The sequence below is a fragment of the Salmo trutta genome, chromosome 10 (assembly GCF_901001165.1).
Source record: "Salmo trutta chromosome 10, fSalTru1.1, whole genome shotgun sequence".
Classification (NCBI taxonomy): Eukaryota; Metazoa; Chordata; class Actinopteri; order Salmoniformes; family Salmonidae; genus Salmo; species Salmo trutta.
The window spans coordinates 44,454,213-44,471,471 of record NC_042966.1 but is presented as its reverse complement, the minus strand read 5'-3'; the positions used below and the strand labels follow the sequence as shown (position 1 = coordinate 44,471,471).

Genomic DNA, 17,259 nt, shown 5'->3' with positions numbered 1-17,259 from the left:
GACATGGGGCCGTGCATCGTCATGCTGAAACATGAGGAGATGGCGGCGGATGAATGGTACGACAACGGGCCTCAGGATCTCGTCACAGTATCTCTGTGCATTCAAATTGCCATCGATAACATGCAATTGTGTTTGTTGTCTGTAGCTTGTCCAAACCATAACACCACCACCATGGCACTCTGTTAACAACGTTGACATCAGCAAACCACTCGCCCACACGACCCTTACTTTACACCGTCAGTGTGCTGGCAGTGAGTTCATATTTCACCTGAAGCACCTGAAGTGGATGTGGATGGATTAAACAAATCAAAATAGATTTTAGATTCTTCAAAGTAGCCAGCTTTTGCCTTGATGACAGCTTTGCACACTTGTGGCATTCTCTCAACCAGCTTCACCTGGAATGCTTTTCCAACCGTCTTGGAGTTCCCATATATGCTGAGCACTTGTTGGCTGCTTTTTCTTCACTCTGCGGTCCAACTCATTCCAAACCAACCAATTGGGTTAAGGTCGGGTGATTGTGGAGGCCAGGTCATCTGATGCAGTACTCCATCACTCTCCTTCTTGGTCAAATAGCCCTTACACAGCCTGGAGGTGTGTTGGGTCATTGTCCTGTTGAAAAACAATTGATAGTCTCACTAAGCGCAAACAATATGGAATTGGGGCTGCAGAATACTGTGGTAGCCATGCTGGTTAAGTGTGCCTTGAATTCAAAATAAATCACAGAGCGTCACCAGCAAAGCACCCCCACACCATCACACCTCCTCCCCCATGCTTCACGGCGGGAACCACGCATGTGGAGATCATCCGTTCATCTACTCTGCGTCTCACAAATACACGGAGGTTGGAACCAAAAATATCAAATTTGTAATCATCAGACCAAAGGACAGATTTCCACTGGTCTAATGTCCATTGCTCGTGTTTCTTGGCCCAAGCAAGTCTCTTCTTATTGGTGTCCTTTGGTAGTGGTTTCTTTGCAGCAATTTGACCACGAAGACCTGATTCACGCCGTTTCCTCTGAACAGCTGATGTTGAGATGTGTCTGTTACTTGAACTCTGTGAAGCATTTATTTGGGCTGCAATCTGAGGTGCAGTTAAACCTAATGAACTTATCCTCTGCAGCAGAGGTAAATCTGGGTCTTCCTTTCCTGTGGCGGTCCTCATGAGAGCCAGTTTCATCATAGCAGTTGATGGTTCTTGCAACTGCACTTGAAGAAACTAAAAGTTTTTGAAATTTTCTGGGTTTCTCTTTGCTTATTTGAGCTGTTCTTGCCATAATATTGACTTCATCTTTTACCAAATAGGGCTGTCTTCTGTATACCACCCCTACCATGTCACAACAACTGATTGGCTCAAACGTATTAAGAAGGAAAGAAATTACACAAATTAACAAGGCACGCCTGTTAACTGAAATGCATTCCAGGTGACTACCTCATGAAGCTGGTTGAGAGGATGCCAAGAGTGTGCAAAGCTGTCAAGGAAAAAGGTGGCTACTTTGATGAATCTAAAATATATTTTGATTTGTTTAACACTTTTTTTTGGTTACTACATGATTCCATATGTGTCATTTCATAGTTTTGATGTCTTCAATATTATTCAACAATGTAGAAAATAGTACAAATAAAGGAAAACCCTGGAATGAGTAGGTGTGTCCAAACGTTTGACTGGTACTGTATCACCTACCAGAAATGGTGATATCTTTACGAGTCTATAATATACATAAAGTGCATTCGGAAAGTATTCTATCCCCTTCACTTTTTCTACATTTTGTTACGTTACAGCCTGATTCTAAAATGGATTAAAAAAAAAATATATATATATATATACACTCATCAATCTACATAATGACAAAGTGAAATACACATCTATATCACCTACCAGGAGTAATGACATCTTCTGTGTCTGATCTGTCTGCGTCCCAAATGCCACCCTATTTCCTACACCTATACCCTATGGGCCCTGGTCAACAGTAGTGCACTACATAGAGATAGGGCTGCCATTTGAGGCACAGCCTTGCTGTAAACGGTGGGGGTGTAGTTAGTTTGATGTAAACGGTGGGGGCGTAGTTAGTTTGCTGACGAGGATGTGTTAGAACCTGTTCTGTCAGGAGAAGGAATGTGAGCCTGTATGTACAGTCCTGGGGGGAGAGAGAGAGGAGGTGTGGCCTGACAGCCTTCCCTGGTAAAAGATGCCTACCACCTTAGTAAGAGAGCGAGATGGGGCTAGAGAGAAGACAGAGACAGACAGACAGCCAGCCAGACCTAGAGAGAGAGAGAGACAGAGATGGGGCTAGAGAGAGGAGAGAGAGAGAGGTGAGAGAGAGAGGTGAGAGAGAGAGGTGAGAGAGAGAGGTGAGAGAGAGAGGTGAGAGAGAGAGGTGAGAGGAGAGAGGTGAGAGGAGAGATGGGGCTAGAGAGAGGTGAGAGAGAGATGGCACCGAGAGAGATGTGTGGCCTGACAGGCCTTACCTGGTTAGAGAAGGGGGAGGGGGGAGACTGCGAGAGAGGGGGAAGAGAAAGAAAGAGGGGTGGGGGATAGAGGAGGAGCTCCAACATGTTCCATAACATCAACTTCCAATTCGGCTGGGGGCAAGGAATATTCTCTTCCTAGTCCATAAGAGTCATTTTGTACCTCCAGCCAATCGCAATCATTCTATTGAGACATATTGCAGACTTGTTGAAAAAGACGTTGTTCATCTCCTTAAACAAACAGGAGAACAAATCTTTCCATCATTTACCTCGGGATGAAAAACAAGCTTTGCTTGATTTACAATCCGATACGTCAGTCCTTATTCGTCCTGCTGATAAGGGTGGGTCGGTTGGTCAATCTGATTCGTCAGTCCTTATCAGCAGGGAGGGTAAGGGTGGGTCGGTTGGTCAATCCGATACGTCAGTCCTAACCCTCCCTGCTGATAAGGGTGGGTCGGTTGGCCAGTCCTTACCCTCCCTGCTGATAAGGGTGGGTCGGTTGGTCAATCCGGTACGTCAGTCCTAACCCTCCCTGCTGATAAGGGTGGGTTGGTTGGTCAATCCGATACATTCTAAGATCCGTTGATAGTCTCGGTAATGTGTTTTCGGACCTTCCCCTGGTCGTATTCTCGCGGGGCAGAAATCTCAGAGACCAATTGGTACACTCTGATTTACCACCCCAAGATATTCCTGAACAACGTCTATTTGCGCCCCCTACTGGATGGAAATTACAAGTGTAATGGCTGTGCTCAATGCAATGGCACTTACAAATGTAGATCCTTCAAAACACCCACAAACAGGGAAATCGATCCCAATCAAAGGTGTTATTACGTGCTCCACTAAGGCAGTTATCTTATAACTTGTCCTTGTGGTAAAAATGATGTGGGTAAAACAAAGCGTGAATTAAAAGTACGTATCTCAGAGCATCGTAGCACCATTAGGTGCAAAAAGTTGACTTACCCAGTTGCGGCCCACTTTTTGGAAGCAAACCACTCGATTTCATCTCTACGTTATATTGGTATAGAACATGTCACCCTCCCTAGGAGAGAGGAACCTCGTCTCTACGTTATATTGGCATCGAACATGTCACCCTCCCTAGGAGAGGGGGGGACCTTGATAATTTATTGTTAAAACGAGAGGCTGCCTGGATCTTTAACTTAAAGACCCTTGCTCCCTTCGGTCAATGTAGACTTTGATCTGAAGCCATTCTTGTGATTGTGACTTTACCATTGTAATTGTTTGTAAGCTTGTGTAGTCTAAAATGAATCTATGATCGTATGCCATCCATTTGTATGCCATTTTTTATATTCGAGTTAACCAATGATGATATTAGGCCACACTTGGCCATGATTACAGACACCTGTATGTCTTCTGACACTATATAAACAAGTCATCTCACAGTGTTTGTGATCATACCCTGATGAAGACAGCTTGGCTGTCGAAACGTTGGATATGAACATTTTTGCATCTGAGCTCCTAGAGTGCGGCTCTCCCTTATTTTCTACTCCGCTAGCCAGCACCTCTCCTTAATAGGTGTGCATTTCTTTGTCTTCTAGCTAATCCAAGTTTATCATTTTAAAAAGGTTAATTGATCATTAGAAAACCCTTTTGCAATTATGTTAACACAGCTAAAAACTGTTGTACTGATTAAAGAAGCAATAAAACTGGCCTTTAGACTAGTTGATTATCTGGAGCATCAGCATTGCCAAGAAAATGTGCATATTTTCTTTGTGGAGATTTCACATAAAAATCTGTCGCCAATTGGATGGAAACCTAGCTTGTGAGGCACTTCTCGATAAGCAAGATATAGGCCTATCCACCGTTGGTGGATATGGAATTAAACACTGAACAAAAATATAACCGCAACAATTTCTAAAGATTATACTGATTTACAGTTCATAATTTATAAGGAAATCAGTCAATTGAAATAAATTCATTAGGCCCTAATCTATGTATTTCACATGACTGGAAATACCAATATGCATCTGATGGTTCCAGATACAACAACGGGCCTCAGGATCTCATCACGGTATCTCTGTGCATTCAAACTGCCATCAACAAAATGCAATTGTAGCTTTATGCCTACTCATGCTATTATGTCACCATGGGGCACGCTGTTCACAATGTTGTCATCGGCAAACCTGTCAAGTTGCGACCCGTCATTCAGGGCAAGCCCCACCTGCCTGTTTCGCATGTTATTTTGCCATTAATACGTGTCACATATCATTGAGTTAATAAAGCTGCATACAAACATGGTCTCTTTTGTTTGCTAAAGGCAGCTCCAAAATTCAGGAGTTTCAGCCTAGCTCAATGCTTTCTGTGGTGATGGGTAGGTGTTAGTAATGTTCTCCAGTTGCACTGTGATTGGCTCAGCGTTCTGTCACTCATGGGGACACTAGGTCACCACAAAATCTATGGGGAGAGCTCGAAAATTCAAGCCACTTGGGTGCTGCCATAGATTTACATTAGAAGTGCCCATCCAAGAAGGCTCAAGGTCATTGGCCACAGATAAAAATGACATCAAATCACGTTATATCTACAGTAGCTTTGATTGGACGGATTATGTCAACATCATACTTTCAAAATCTTAGCTAGCAAACTAGCAGTCATCATGAATTAATGTGACAGTCTACTGGCAAATCCTTTTTAATCATTGTCATATGAAGAGAAATTATAGATACAACGCGTCGGTGCTCATCGGCCATAAACATTACACAAGTTGAAAAATCGCAAATTCAACAATGAGCGGTTTGGAAGGAATCAGTGGCTAACTGCAAGCATTGCAAAGAAATCACTAGCCTGCTATTCAGTGGAGTGGCTGTGTGGTCCCAAGTCTGGGTTTAAGGGTCTCATTTCCAAGCTTAAAAAGGATAAAACATTCACATGCCATGGGCCAGAAAAGGTTGAACACATTGGCCATGCTGTCAATCCAGCATGACTTCTGCCGCGTTCAAAACAACTGGAAACTGGGAAATACCAGACTTCCTTGAGCTGGACCCAAGGAAAGAACTAATACAATTTTTTTTTAAACCCTAAGCCAGTCTTGCCTGCTTCAGGAACAGCTAGCTAACAAACCAATAAAATACAGTGGGTGGACCGCACAGTTCTAACTAGGGTATTTAGACACTGTTTTCCTACGGGTAATGTATGCCCAAGGGCGACTTTGCTTGGTATCCCCTTTTCCCACCAACAAACAAACAGCCATACACCACAACAATACATACTCACATGATAACGGAAAATGTGAGACGTAGGCGCAAAAACAAAAGAGAGATATCTCCAGAGACAACTGATTGGGTTTCTTTTAAACCAAGGGAAAGGGGATGTGATTGGGTAAGGGAAAGGGGATGTGATTGGGTAAGGGAAAGGGGATGTGATTGGGTAAGGGAAAGGGGATGTGATTGGGGAAGGGAAAGGGGATGTGATTGGGTAAGGGAAAGGAGATGTGATTGGGTAAGGGAAAGGAGATGTGATTGGGTAAGGGAAAGGGGATATGATTGGGTAAGGGAAAAGGAGCAGGTGTGTCTTCAGATTGGCGACTGATGACTGCCACCTGTGACTAGGACAGAAGGAGAGAAAACAAATACACACAGGATACCTGTATCCGTAACACTGCCGCATAAATGATGTAATATGCCAGGGAGATACATATAGTGTAGCTAAGAAAGAAATACTAAGTTTGTTGTGTAGTAAACTGTGAGTGGCTGACTAATAATTTGGTCCCTTTCCCCCTCATAACTTAGCCTACTGTTCTGACTTGATGGTGCACATGTAGCCTTTAACCTGTTTTAGAGAAATGTCATCATCGAATATTGTAAGCTTACATGCCACCTTTATCCTACGGTTCTGACTTGGGGTACAGGGAGAATACTGTACTAAACAGCCCATGTTCTGAACTCTGTCATTGTACATTTTAAAAGTGCGGAACAAAGTTATATTGATTACGTCCGTCTTAGCTCGCTCATTAATGTCTTAATCGAAATTACGGATTACCTCTTATCCGCTCGTCATTCCCTTATGCCACAGTATGTACATCTCAATTCTCAGTAGAAACCACATTTGTTTCAGCAAGTCAGCCATATATATATATATATTTTTTAAAGGCAGTAAACGAGGCTGAATGAACTGTTTTGCTGCCAAACAAGCCTCCGTTGATACCACTGCTACACCTGGCTAAGGATTCACTCCATGGTGCTGAAAAGAAAGCTCTGCGGTTGGGACAACTTTATGTACTGTAGACCCTGACCGTTTGTGGGCACCGTTTATCACCGTTATAGTGCAGTTCATGTATTATTTAGTGTTGTGGCTTTGCTGGCATGCATCTAAAACATTTTTGGGGAGTTTGCCCCACTATGATTTGCATGCAGAAATCACCGCTGATGCCGTCTGCCATCTGCCCAGTACAGTTGAAACCAGGATTAATCCGAGAAGAGCACACTTCTCCAGCGTTGCCGGTAGCCATCGAAGGTGAGTTGCCGAACTGCAGACAGATCAGGACCCTGGTGAAGACAACGAGCACGCAGATGAGCTTCCCTGAGACGGTTTCTGACAAAGTCTTTTTTTTTTTTTTTTTTACATTTCTCACCAGGCAGGCCAGAACTCCACCCAATCAAAACAGGCAGAAATTTCAGGCGATGTTTTCAAAACAGCTCTTACACAAAAAAAAGGTATTATCATAATTTAGACCATTTTAAAAGTATTATTCCAACCTCATATTTCCACACTATATCAAAACACATGGAAATCACCGGCATCTCATTTTGTTGTTTCATGATGGGAATATGGACTCCAATACGGAGTGGGTTTTATGCAGAATAATAACAGTAGCTGGCTAAAATAATGTACAATACATCGATAAATAGAGACGTTCGCTCACGGTTAAAAAAACAACAAAAAAACACCTCTTGTCCCACAAGGCACTGCTTCACGGCTGGATAGCTTGCTCTTCCACTCTCAAAATCCATTTATCAACAGGCTTACCGCTAAGACCCGCTTTTCCTTGGTTGTAAATATAGCTACCCCTAACACCTCAGCGCAGGCAAGCTGTTAGACAGGTAATTTTCCTAACCTGGCATAAGGGGTGGGAAACGCCAGAGCACCTGTTTTTACATGCCGAAATTGCCGACTAATGTGCGTTTTGACACTAATGACACAGCTGCCTTAGGGCCAGTCAAAAACAGATCCCAGAAGAAGGATAAAAAGGGAGAACAGGCTCAGGAGAGAGACCTACAGCATAGAGAACAGGCTCAGGAGAGAGACCTACAGCATAGAGAACAGGCTCAGGAGAGAGACCTACAGCATAGAGAACAGGCTCAGGAGAGAGACCTACAGCATAGAGAACAGGCTCAGGAGAGAGACCTACAGCATAGAGAACAGGCTCAGGAGAGAGACCTACAGTATAGAGAACAGGCTCAGGAGAGAGAGACCTACAGTATAGAGAACAGGCTCAGGAGAGAGAGACCTACAGTATAGAGAACAGGCTCAGGAGAGAGAGACCTACAATATAGAGAACAGGCTCAGGAGAGAGAGACCTACAGTATAGAGAACAGGCTCAGGAGAGAGAGACCTACAGTATAGAGAACAGGCTCAGGAGAGAGACCTACAGTATAGAGAACAGGCTCAGGAGAGAGAGACCTACAGTATAGAGAACAGGCTCAGGAGAGAGACCTACAGTATAGAGAACAGGCTCAGGAGAGAGAGACCTACAGTATAGAGAACAGGCTCAGGAGAGAGACGTACAGTACACAGTATAGAGAACAGGCTCAGGAGAGAGACCTACAGTACACAGTATAGAGAACAGGCTCAGGAGAGAGAGACCTACAGTATAGAGAACAGGCTCAGGAGAGAGACCTACAGTATAGAGAACAGGCTCAGGAGAGAGAGACCTACAGTATAGAGAACAGGCTCAGGAGAGAGACCTACAGTATAGAGAACAGGCTCAGGAGAGAGACCTACAGTATAGTGAACAGGCTCAGGAGAGAGAGACCTACAGTATAGAGAACAGGCTCAGGAGAGAGACCTACAGCATAGAGAACAGGCTCAGGAGAGAGACCTACAGCATAGAGAACAGGCTCAGGAGAGAGACCTACAGCATAGAGAACAGGCTCAGAAGAGAGACCTACAGTATAGAGAACAGGCTCAGGAGAGAGACCTACAGCATAGAGAACAGGTTCAGAAGAGAGACCTACAGTATAGAGAACAGGCTCAGGAGAGAGACCTACAGTATAGAGAACAGGCTCAGGAGAGAGACCTACAGCATAGAGAACAGGCTCAGGAGAGAGACCTACAGTATAGAGAACAGGCTCAGGAGAGAGACCTACAGTATAGAGAACAGGCTCAGGAGAGAGACCTACAGTATAGAGAACAGGCTCAGGAGAGAGACCTACAGCATAGAGAACAGGCTCAGGAGAGAGAGACCTACAGTATAGAGAACAGGCTCAGGAGAGACACCTACAGCATAGAGAACAGGCTCAGAAGAGAGACCTACAGTATAGAGAACAGGCTCAGAAGAGAGACCTACAGTATAGAGAACAGGCTCAGAAGAGAGACCTACAGTATAGAGAACAGGCTCAGAAGAGAGACCTACAGTATAGAGAACAGGCTCAGGAGAGAGACCTACAGTATAGAGAACAGGCTCAGGAGAGAGACCTACAGTATAGAGAACAGGCTCAGAAGAGAGACCTAAAGTATAGAGAACAGGCCCAGTTGGTAGAGCATCTTGCAACACCAGGTTTCCCCCCCTAAGGGGAGATCAGCTTTAATATTGTGGAAAGATTGTTGCTTCCATCAATGTAATTGTCTGCATCATTTCCAATCCCCCATATATTTCTTGAGTGTATATACACACACACACACACACACACACACACACACACACACACACACACACGTTCAAAAGTTTAGGGTCACTTAGAAATGTCCTTGTTTTTGAAAGAAAAGCACATTTTTGGTCCATTAAAATAACAGCAAATTGTTCAGAAATACAGTGTAGACATTGTTAATGTTGTAAATGACTATTGTAGCTGGAAACGGCTGATTTTTAATGGAATATCTACATAGACATACAGAGGCCCATTATCAGCAACCATCACTCCTGTGTTCCAATGGCACGTTGTGTTAGCTAATCCAAATGTATCATTTTAAAAGGCTAATTGATCATTAGAAAACCCTTTTGCAATTATGTTAGCACAGCTGAAAACTGTTGTCTGATTAAAGAAGCAATAAAACTGGCCTTCTTTAGACTAGTTGAGTATCTGGAGCATCAGCATTTGTGGGTTTGATTACAGGCTCAAAATGGCCAGAAACAAAGAACTTTCTTCTGAAATTCAGTCTATTCTTGTTCTGAGAAATGAAGGCTATTCCATGTGAGAAATTGCCAAGAAACTGAAGATCTCGTACAATGCTGTGTACTACTTCCTTCACAGAACAGCGCAAACTGGCTCTAACCAGAATAGAAAGAGGAGTGGGAGGCCCCGGTGCACAACTGAGCAAGAAGACAAGTACATTAGAGTCTCTAGTTTGAGAAAAAGACGCGTCATTAAATAGTACCCGCAAAACACCAGTCTCAACGTCAACAGTGAAGAGTGAATAAAAACTTAAGATTAAGATGGGCAAAAGAACACAGACACTGGACAGAGGAACTGCCTAGAAGGCCAGCATCCCGGAGTATGCCCCCTCTCTGATTGTCCGAGTGTGACCCCCTCCCCATTGTTTACTGCAGCTAGTGTTGCCAGCACTGCCACTGCCTGGGTGGGGGCACCCCACAGGAATCCCCACCGGCTAGATACAAGGTCGTCAAGGTTCTCATTAGCAGCTTTGAGAATTTCCAACGCCAGGGTTGTTGGTTCGATTCCCACGGGGGACCAGTACAAAACAAATAAAGTATGAAATGTATGCATTCACTACTGTAAGTCACTGTGGATAAGAGCGTCTGCTAAATGACTAACATGCAAAATGTAATCCGTCAACGGACCATTAAAGTCTTGTCCACAAACTAGACCTGTTTTCCATTAGCTTTAAAACTTTCCAAATGTCAGGGTTTTGCTGTTGTGGATCAGAATTAAACTGGAAATGAAAACATCACATAGGTTTTTATTATCAAAGTGAATGTGTGAATGTTCATTAGAATTTCCTCAACGCGTAGAATCCTTCTTCTAGAGCAGAGACACATTCAGCCACTGTGGACAAAAACAAGAGAACAAACCAGTCAGTGTTGGTCTCAGTCCCCGCCCCCCGTCTCAGTCCCCGCCCCCGTCTCAGTCCCCGCCCCAGTCCCCGCCCCTCGTCTCAGTCCCCGCCCCTCGTCGGTCAAAAGTAGTTCATAGGAAATAGGGTTCCCCCGCAGACAGACTAGATTCTTCCTTATGGTCAGACAGACAGACACTAGATTCTTCTTATTGGTCAGACAGACGAGATTCTTCCTTACCTCCAGCATGGTCAGCTCCACCTCTCCAGAGTCATCCATGTCCAGAGTTTTGAAGGTATCTGGAAAGCAGAGAGAGAGAGAGAGAGAGAGAGAGAGAGAGAGAGAGAGAGAGAGATCAGAGACCGCAGCACCTTTCTGATGTCATATACACTGTGTGTTTCTGTGTAGAAAGAGGAAACGTATTAAAACAGTCTCTATCCAGACCACTGTGTGTGTGTGTGTGTGTGTGTGTGTGTGTGTGTGTGTATATAGAGGTAACTCACTGAACAATGTCTCTAGGCGAATCAGGCAGCCCACAAAGTTGTCAAAGTCCACAGTCAGTCCAGGTTCACTGTAGCGGGCCACAATGATCTGGTGTAGAGAACTGTTCAGAGAGAAACCTACAGGAGGAAAAACAGAATGAGCAGAGAAAAATCTACAGGAGGGGAGGACCGAGAGACCAGTGTCTGAACAGTAGTAACTATACCTATTATAACCACTACAGTACTAGTTAACAGTAGTAACTATACCTATTATAACCACTACAGTACTAGTTAACAGTAGTAACTATACCTATTATAACCACTACAGTACTAGTTAACAGTAGTAACTATACCTATTATAACCGCTACAGTACTAGTTAACAGTAGTAACTATACCTATTATAACCGCTACAGTACTAGTTAACAGTAGTAACTATACCTATTATAACCGCTACAGTACTAGTTAACAGTAGTAACTATACCTATTATAACCGCTACAGTACTAGTTAACAGTAGTAACTATACCTATTATAACCACTACAGTACTAGTTAACAGTAGTAACTATACCTATTATAACCACTACAGTATAGAGGTCGACCGATTAATCGGATTGGCCGATTAATTAGGGCCGATTTCAGGTTTTCATAACAATCGGAAATCGGTATTTTTGGACGCCGATTTGGCCGATTTTTTTCCCCCTTTATTTAACTAGGCAAGTTAGTTAAGAACAAATTCTTATTTTCATTGACGGCCTAGGAACGGTGGGTTAACTGCCTTGTTCAGGGGCAGAACGACAGATTTTTACCTTGTCAGCTTGGGGATGCAACCTTACGGTTAACTAGTCCAACGCTCTAACCACCTGCTTTACATTGCACTCCACGAGGAGCCTGCCTGTTACACGAATGCAGTAAGAAGCCAAGGTAAGTTGCTAGCTAGCATTAAAACTTATCTTATAAAAAACAATCAATCATAAATCACTAGTTAACTACACATGGTTGATGATATTACTAGTTTATCTAGCCTGTCCTGCTTTGCATATAATCGCTTAGCTACACGTTGCTCCAACCATAAACATCAACGCCTTTCTTAAAATCAATACACAAGTATATATTTTTAAACCTGCATATTAAGCTAAAATAATTCCATTGCACTGAAATAATAAATGTTTTGTTTTCGAGATGATAGTTTCCGGATTCGACCATATTAATGACCTAAGGCTCGTATTTCTGTGTGTTATTATATTATAATTAAGTCTATGATTTGATATAGCAGTCTGACTGAGCGATGGTAGGCAGCAGCAGGCTTGTAAGCATTCATTCAAAACAGCGCTTCACTGTGTTTTGCTAGCAGCCCTTCGCAATGCATTGCGCTGTTTATGACTTCAAGCCTGTCAACTCCCGAGATTAGGCTGGTGTAAGCGATGTGAAATGGCTAGCTAGTTAGCAGGTGCACGCTAATAGCGTTTCAAACGTCACTCGCTCTGAGACTTGGAGTAGTTGTTTCCCCTTGCTCTACATGGGTAACGATGCTTCGAGGGTGGCTGTTGTCGATGTGTTCCTGGTTCGAGCCCAGGTAGGAGCGAGGAGAGGGACAGAAGCTATACTGTTACACTGGCAATACTAAAGTGCCTATAAGAACATCCAATAGTCAAAGGTATATGAAATACAAATCGTATAGAGAAATAGTCCTATAATTCCTATAATAACTACAACCTAAAACTTCTTACCTGGGAATATTGAAGACTCATGTTAAAAGGAACCACCAGCTTTCATATGTTCTCATGTTCTGAGCAAGGAACTTAAACGTTAGCTTTTTTTACATGACACATATTGCAATTTTACTTTCTTCTCCAACACTTTGTTTTTGCATTATTTAAACCAAATTGAACATGTTTCATTATTTATTTGAGGCTAAATTGATTTTATTGATGTATTAAGTTAAAATAAGTGTTCATTCAGTATTGTTGTAATTGTCATTATTACAAATAAAAAAATACAAAAAAACCTAAATCGGCCGATTAATCGGTATCGGCTTGTTAGGGCCTCCAATAATCGGTATCGGCCGACCTCTACTACAGTACTAGTTAACAGTAGTAACTATACCTCTGTTATAGCGTTATCGTTTACTCACCAGCATCTTTCACAGCGATACGCATCTCAGCTGAGCTCATTTGACCAGAGTCATCCACATCCTTCTCCCTGTACAAGTCCTGAGAGAGAGAGACAGGAAACGGAGGGAGGGAGAGAGAACATCACATAAGACAGTCCCATAAACCCCATGAGGTTGCTGGTGAGCACTTCAGATTTGTGAATCTGTTTTCTACAATATGAAGAAACTTAAAAAAGTGAGCTGTTAGAAGTTTAACACACCAGATATTTCTCAATCTTAATCCACAGGATCTTAAACTCCACCAGACCCAACATGCCACTTCCATCTTTCTGTGAGAGGTAGGAGTCAAGGTAGATAAAAAGCCAGGTATCACAACAGAATCTGAAAAGATCTCGGAGTGAAAGGATACGTCCAACAGGTTGACCATGTTACGACACGTCACCAAGCTGAAGCCATCGGTAATGATGTCATCACCTGGAGACACACCATAGTGCATGAAAGGTATTCCAGCAACAACAGACTAGAGGTCGACCGATTAATTAAGGCCGATTTCAAGTTTTCATAACAAATCGGTAATCGGCATTTTTGGACACCGATCATGGCCGATTACATTGCACTCCACGAGGAGACTGCGTGGCAGGCTGACTACCTGTTATGCGAGTGCAGCAAGGACCCAAGGTAAGGTGCTCGCTAGAATTAAACTTATCTTATAAAAACAATCAATCAATCTTAACATAATCACTAGTTAAACTAGTAATATCCTCAACCATGTGAGGTTATCTAGCTTGTCCTGCGTTGCATATAATCGATGCGGTGCATATAATCGATGCGGTGCCTGTTAATTTATCATTGAATCATAGCCTACTTCGCCAAACGGGTGATTTAACAAGCGCAAAAAAAGTGCCTTTCTTAAAATCAATACACAAGTATATAAACCTGCATATTTAGTTAATATTGCCTGCTAACATGAATTTCTTTTTACTAGGGAAATTGTGTCACTTCTCTTGCGTTCTGTGCAACAGAGTCAGGGTATATGCAGCAGTTTGGGCCGCCTGGCTCGTTGCGAACTGTGTGAAGACCATTTCTTCCTAACAAACACAGCCGACTTCGCCAAACGGGGGATGATTTAACAAAAGCGCATTTGCGAAAAAAAAGCATAATCGTTGCACGAATGTACCGAACCATAAACATCAATGCCTTTCTTAAAATCAATACACAGAAGTATATATTTTTAAACCTGCATATTTAGTTAAAAGAAATTCATGTTAGCAGGCAATATTAACCAGGGAAATTGTGTAACTTCTCTTGCGTTCATTGCACGCAGAGTCAGGGTATAAGCAACAGTTTGGGCCGCCTGGCTCGTTGCGAACTAATTTGCCAGAATTTTACGTAATTATGACATAACATTGAAGGTTGTGCAATGTAACAGGAATATTTAGACTTAGGGATGCCACCCGTTAGATAAAATACAGAACGGTTCCGTATTTCACTGAAAGAATAAACGTTTTATTTTCGAAATGATAGTTTCCGGATTTGACCATATTAATGACCTAAGGCTTGTATTTCTGTGTGTTATTATATTATAATTAAGTCTATGATTTGATGTTTGATAGAGAAGTCTGACTGAGCGGTGGTAGGCAGCAGCAGGCTCGTAAGCATTCATTCAAACAGCACTTTCCTGTATTTGCCAGCAGCTCTTCGCAATGCTTCAAGCACAGCTCTGTTTATGACTTTAAGCCTATCAACTCCCGAGATTAGGCTGGTGTAACCGATGTGAAATGGCTAGCTAGTTAGCGGGGTGCACGCTAATAGCGTTTCAAACGTCACTCGCTCTGAGACTTGGAGTAGTTGTTTCCCCTTGCTCTACATGGGTAACGCTGCTTCGAGGGCGGCTGTTGTCGATGTGTTCCTGGTTCGAGCCCAGGTAGGAGCGAGGAGAGGGACGGAAGCTATACTGTTACACTGGCAATACTAAAATGCCTATAAGAACATCCAATAGTCAAAGGTATATGAAATACAAAATGGTATAGAGAGAAATAGTCCTATAATTCCTATAATAACTACAACCTAAAACTTCTTACCTGGAAATATTGAAGACTCATGTTAAAAGGAACCACCATCTTTCATATGTTCTCATGTTCTGAGCAAGGAACTTAAACGTTAGCTTTTTTACATGGCACATATTGCACTTTTACTTTCTTCTCCAACACTTTGTTTTTGCATTATTTAAACCAAATTGAACACGTTTCATTATTTATTTGAGGCTAAATTGATTTGATTGATGTATTATATTAAGTTAAAATAAAAAAGTGTTCATTCAGTATTATTGTAATTGTCATATTATTTATATATATATATATATATATATATATATATATATATATATATATATATATATATAAATAATAAAAAACAAATGTAATAAAAAATAATAAAAAAATTAAAAATAAAAGAATCGGCCCATTAATCGGCATCTGCTTTTTTTGGTCCTCCAATAGTCGGTATCGGCGTTGAAAAATCATAATCGGTCGACCTCTACAACAGACATGAACACTGCAGTTTGAAAGATATTCCAGCTCCAACAGACATGAACACTGCAGTTTGAAAGATATTCCAGCTCCAACAGACATGAACACTGCAGTTTGAAAGATATTCCAGCTCCAACAGACATGAACACTGCAGTTTGAAAGATATTCCAGCTCCAACAGACATGAACACTGCAGTTTGAAAGATATTCCAGCTCCAACAGACATGAACACTGCAGTTTGAAAGATATTCCAGCTCCAACAGACATGAACACAGCAGTTTGAAAGATATTCCAGCTCCAACAGACATGAACACTGCAGTTTGAAAGATATTCCAGCTCCAACAGACATGAACACTGCAGTTTGAAAGATATTCCAGCTCCAACAGACATGAACACTGCAGTTTGAAAGATATTCCAGCTCCAACAGACATGAACACTGCAGTTTGAAAGATATTCCAGCTCCAACAGACATGAACACTGCAGTTTGAAAGATATTCCAGCTCCAACAGACATGAACACTGCAGTTTGAAAGATATTCCAGCTCCAACAGACATGAACACTGCAGTTTGAAAGATATTCCAGCTCCAACAGACATGAACACAGCAGTTTGAAAGATATTCCAGCTCCAACAGACATGAACACAGCAGTTTGAAAGATATTCCAGCTCCAACAGACATGAACACAGCAGTTTGAAAGATATTCCAGCTCCAACAGACATGAACACTGCAGTTTGAAAGATATTCCAGCTCCAACAGACATGAACACTGCAGTTTGAAAGATATTCCAGCTCCAACAGACATGAACACTGCAGTTTGAAAGATATTCCAGCTCCAACAGACATGAACACTGCAGTTTGAAAGATATTCCAAACTCCAACAGACATGAACACTGCAGTTTGAAAGATATTCCAGCTCCAACAGACATGAACACTGCAGTTTGAAAGATATTCCAGCTCCAACAGACATGAACACTGCAGTTTGAAAGATATTCCAGCTCCAACAGACATGAACACTGCAGTTTGAAAGATATTCCAGCTCCAACAGACATGAACACTGCAGTTTGAAAGATATTCCAGCTCCAACAGACATGAACACTGCAGTTTGAAAGATATTCCAGCTCCAACAGACATGAACACTGCAGCTTGAAAGATATTCCAGCTCCAACAGACATGAACACTGCAGTTTGAAAGATATTCCAGCTCCAACAGACATGAACACTGCAGTTTGAAAGATATTCCAGCTCCAACAGACATGAACACTGCAGTTTGAAAGATATTCCAGCTCCAACAGACATGAACACTGCAGTTTGAAAGATATTCCAGCTCCAACAGACATGAACACTGCAGTTTGAAAGATATTCCAGCTCCAACAGACATGAACACTGCAGTTTGAAAGATATTCCAGCTCCAACAGACATGAACACTGCAGTTTGAAAGATATTCCAGCTCCAACAGACATGAACACTGCAGTTTGAAAGATATTCCAGCTCCA

General features: G+C 42.3%; 1 protein-coding gene across 2 annotated transcripts in view; it reads right to left on the bottom strand.

The window, feature by feature from the left end:
• Positions 1 to 10,539: 10,539 nt before the first annotated feature.
• Positions 10,540 to 17,259, bottom strand: part of LOC115201756 (calpain-2 catalytic subunit) — a 34,184-nt gene continuing 27,464 nt past the window's right edge. Inside the window, exons 16-21 of one of the 2 annotated variants that reach the window (XM_029765644.1) lie at positions 13,652 to 13,716; positions 13,503 to 13,571; positions 13,264 to 13,342; positions 11,154 to 11,270; positions 10,891 to 10,949; positions 10,540 to 10,642 (exon numbers count right to left, since the gene is read on the bottom strand). In XM_029765644.1, coding sequence (XP_029621504.1) covers positions 10,619 to 10,642; positions 10,891 to 10,949; positions 11,154 to 11,270; positions 13,264 to 13,342; positions 13,503 to 13,571; positions 13,652 to 13,716 — 413 coding nt within the window. In that variant the 3' untranslated portion in view covers positions 10,540 to 10,618. Of the gene's footprint in view, positions 10,643 to 10,890; positions 10,950 to 11,153; positions 11,271 to 13,263; positions 13,343 to 13,502; positions 13,572 to 13,651; positions 13,717 to 17,259 lie in introns of those variants that run through there. The other variant, XR_003879807.1, reaches the window with a different exon arrangement.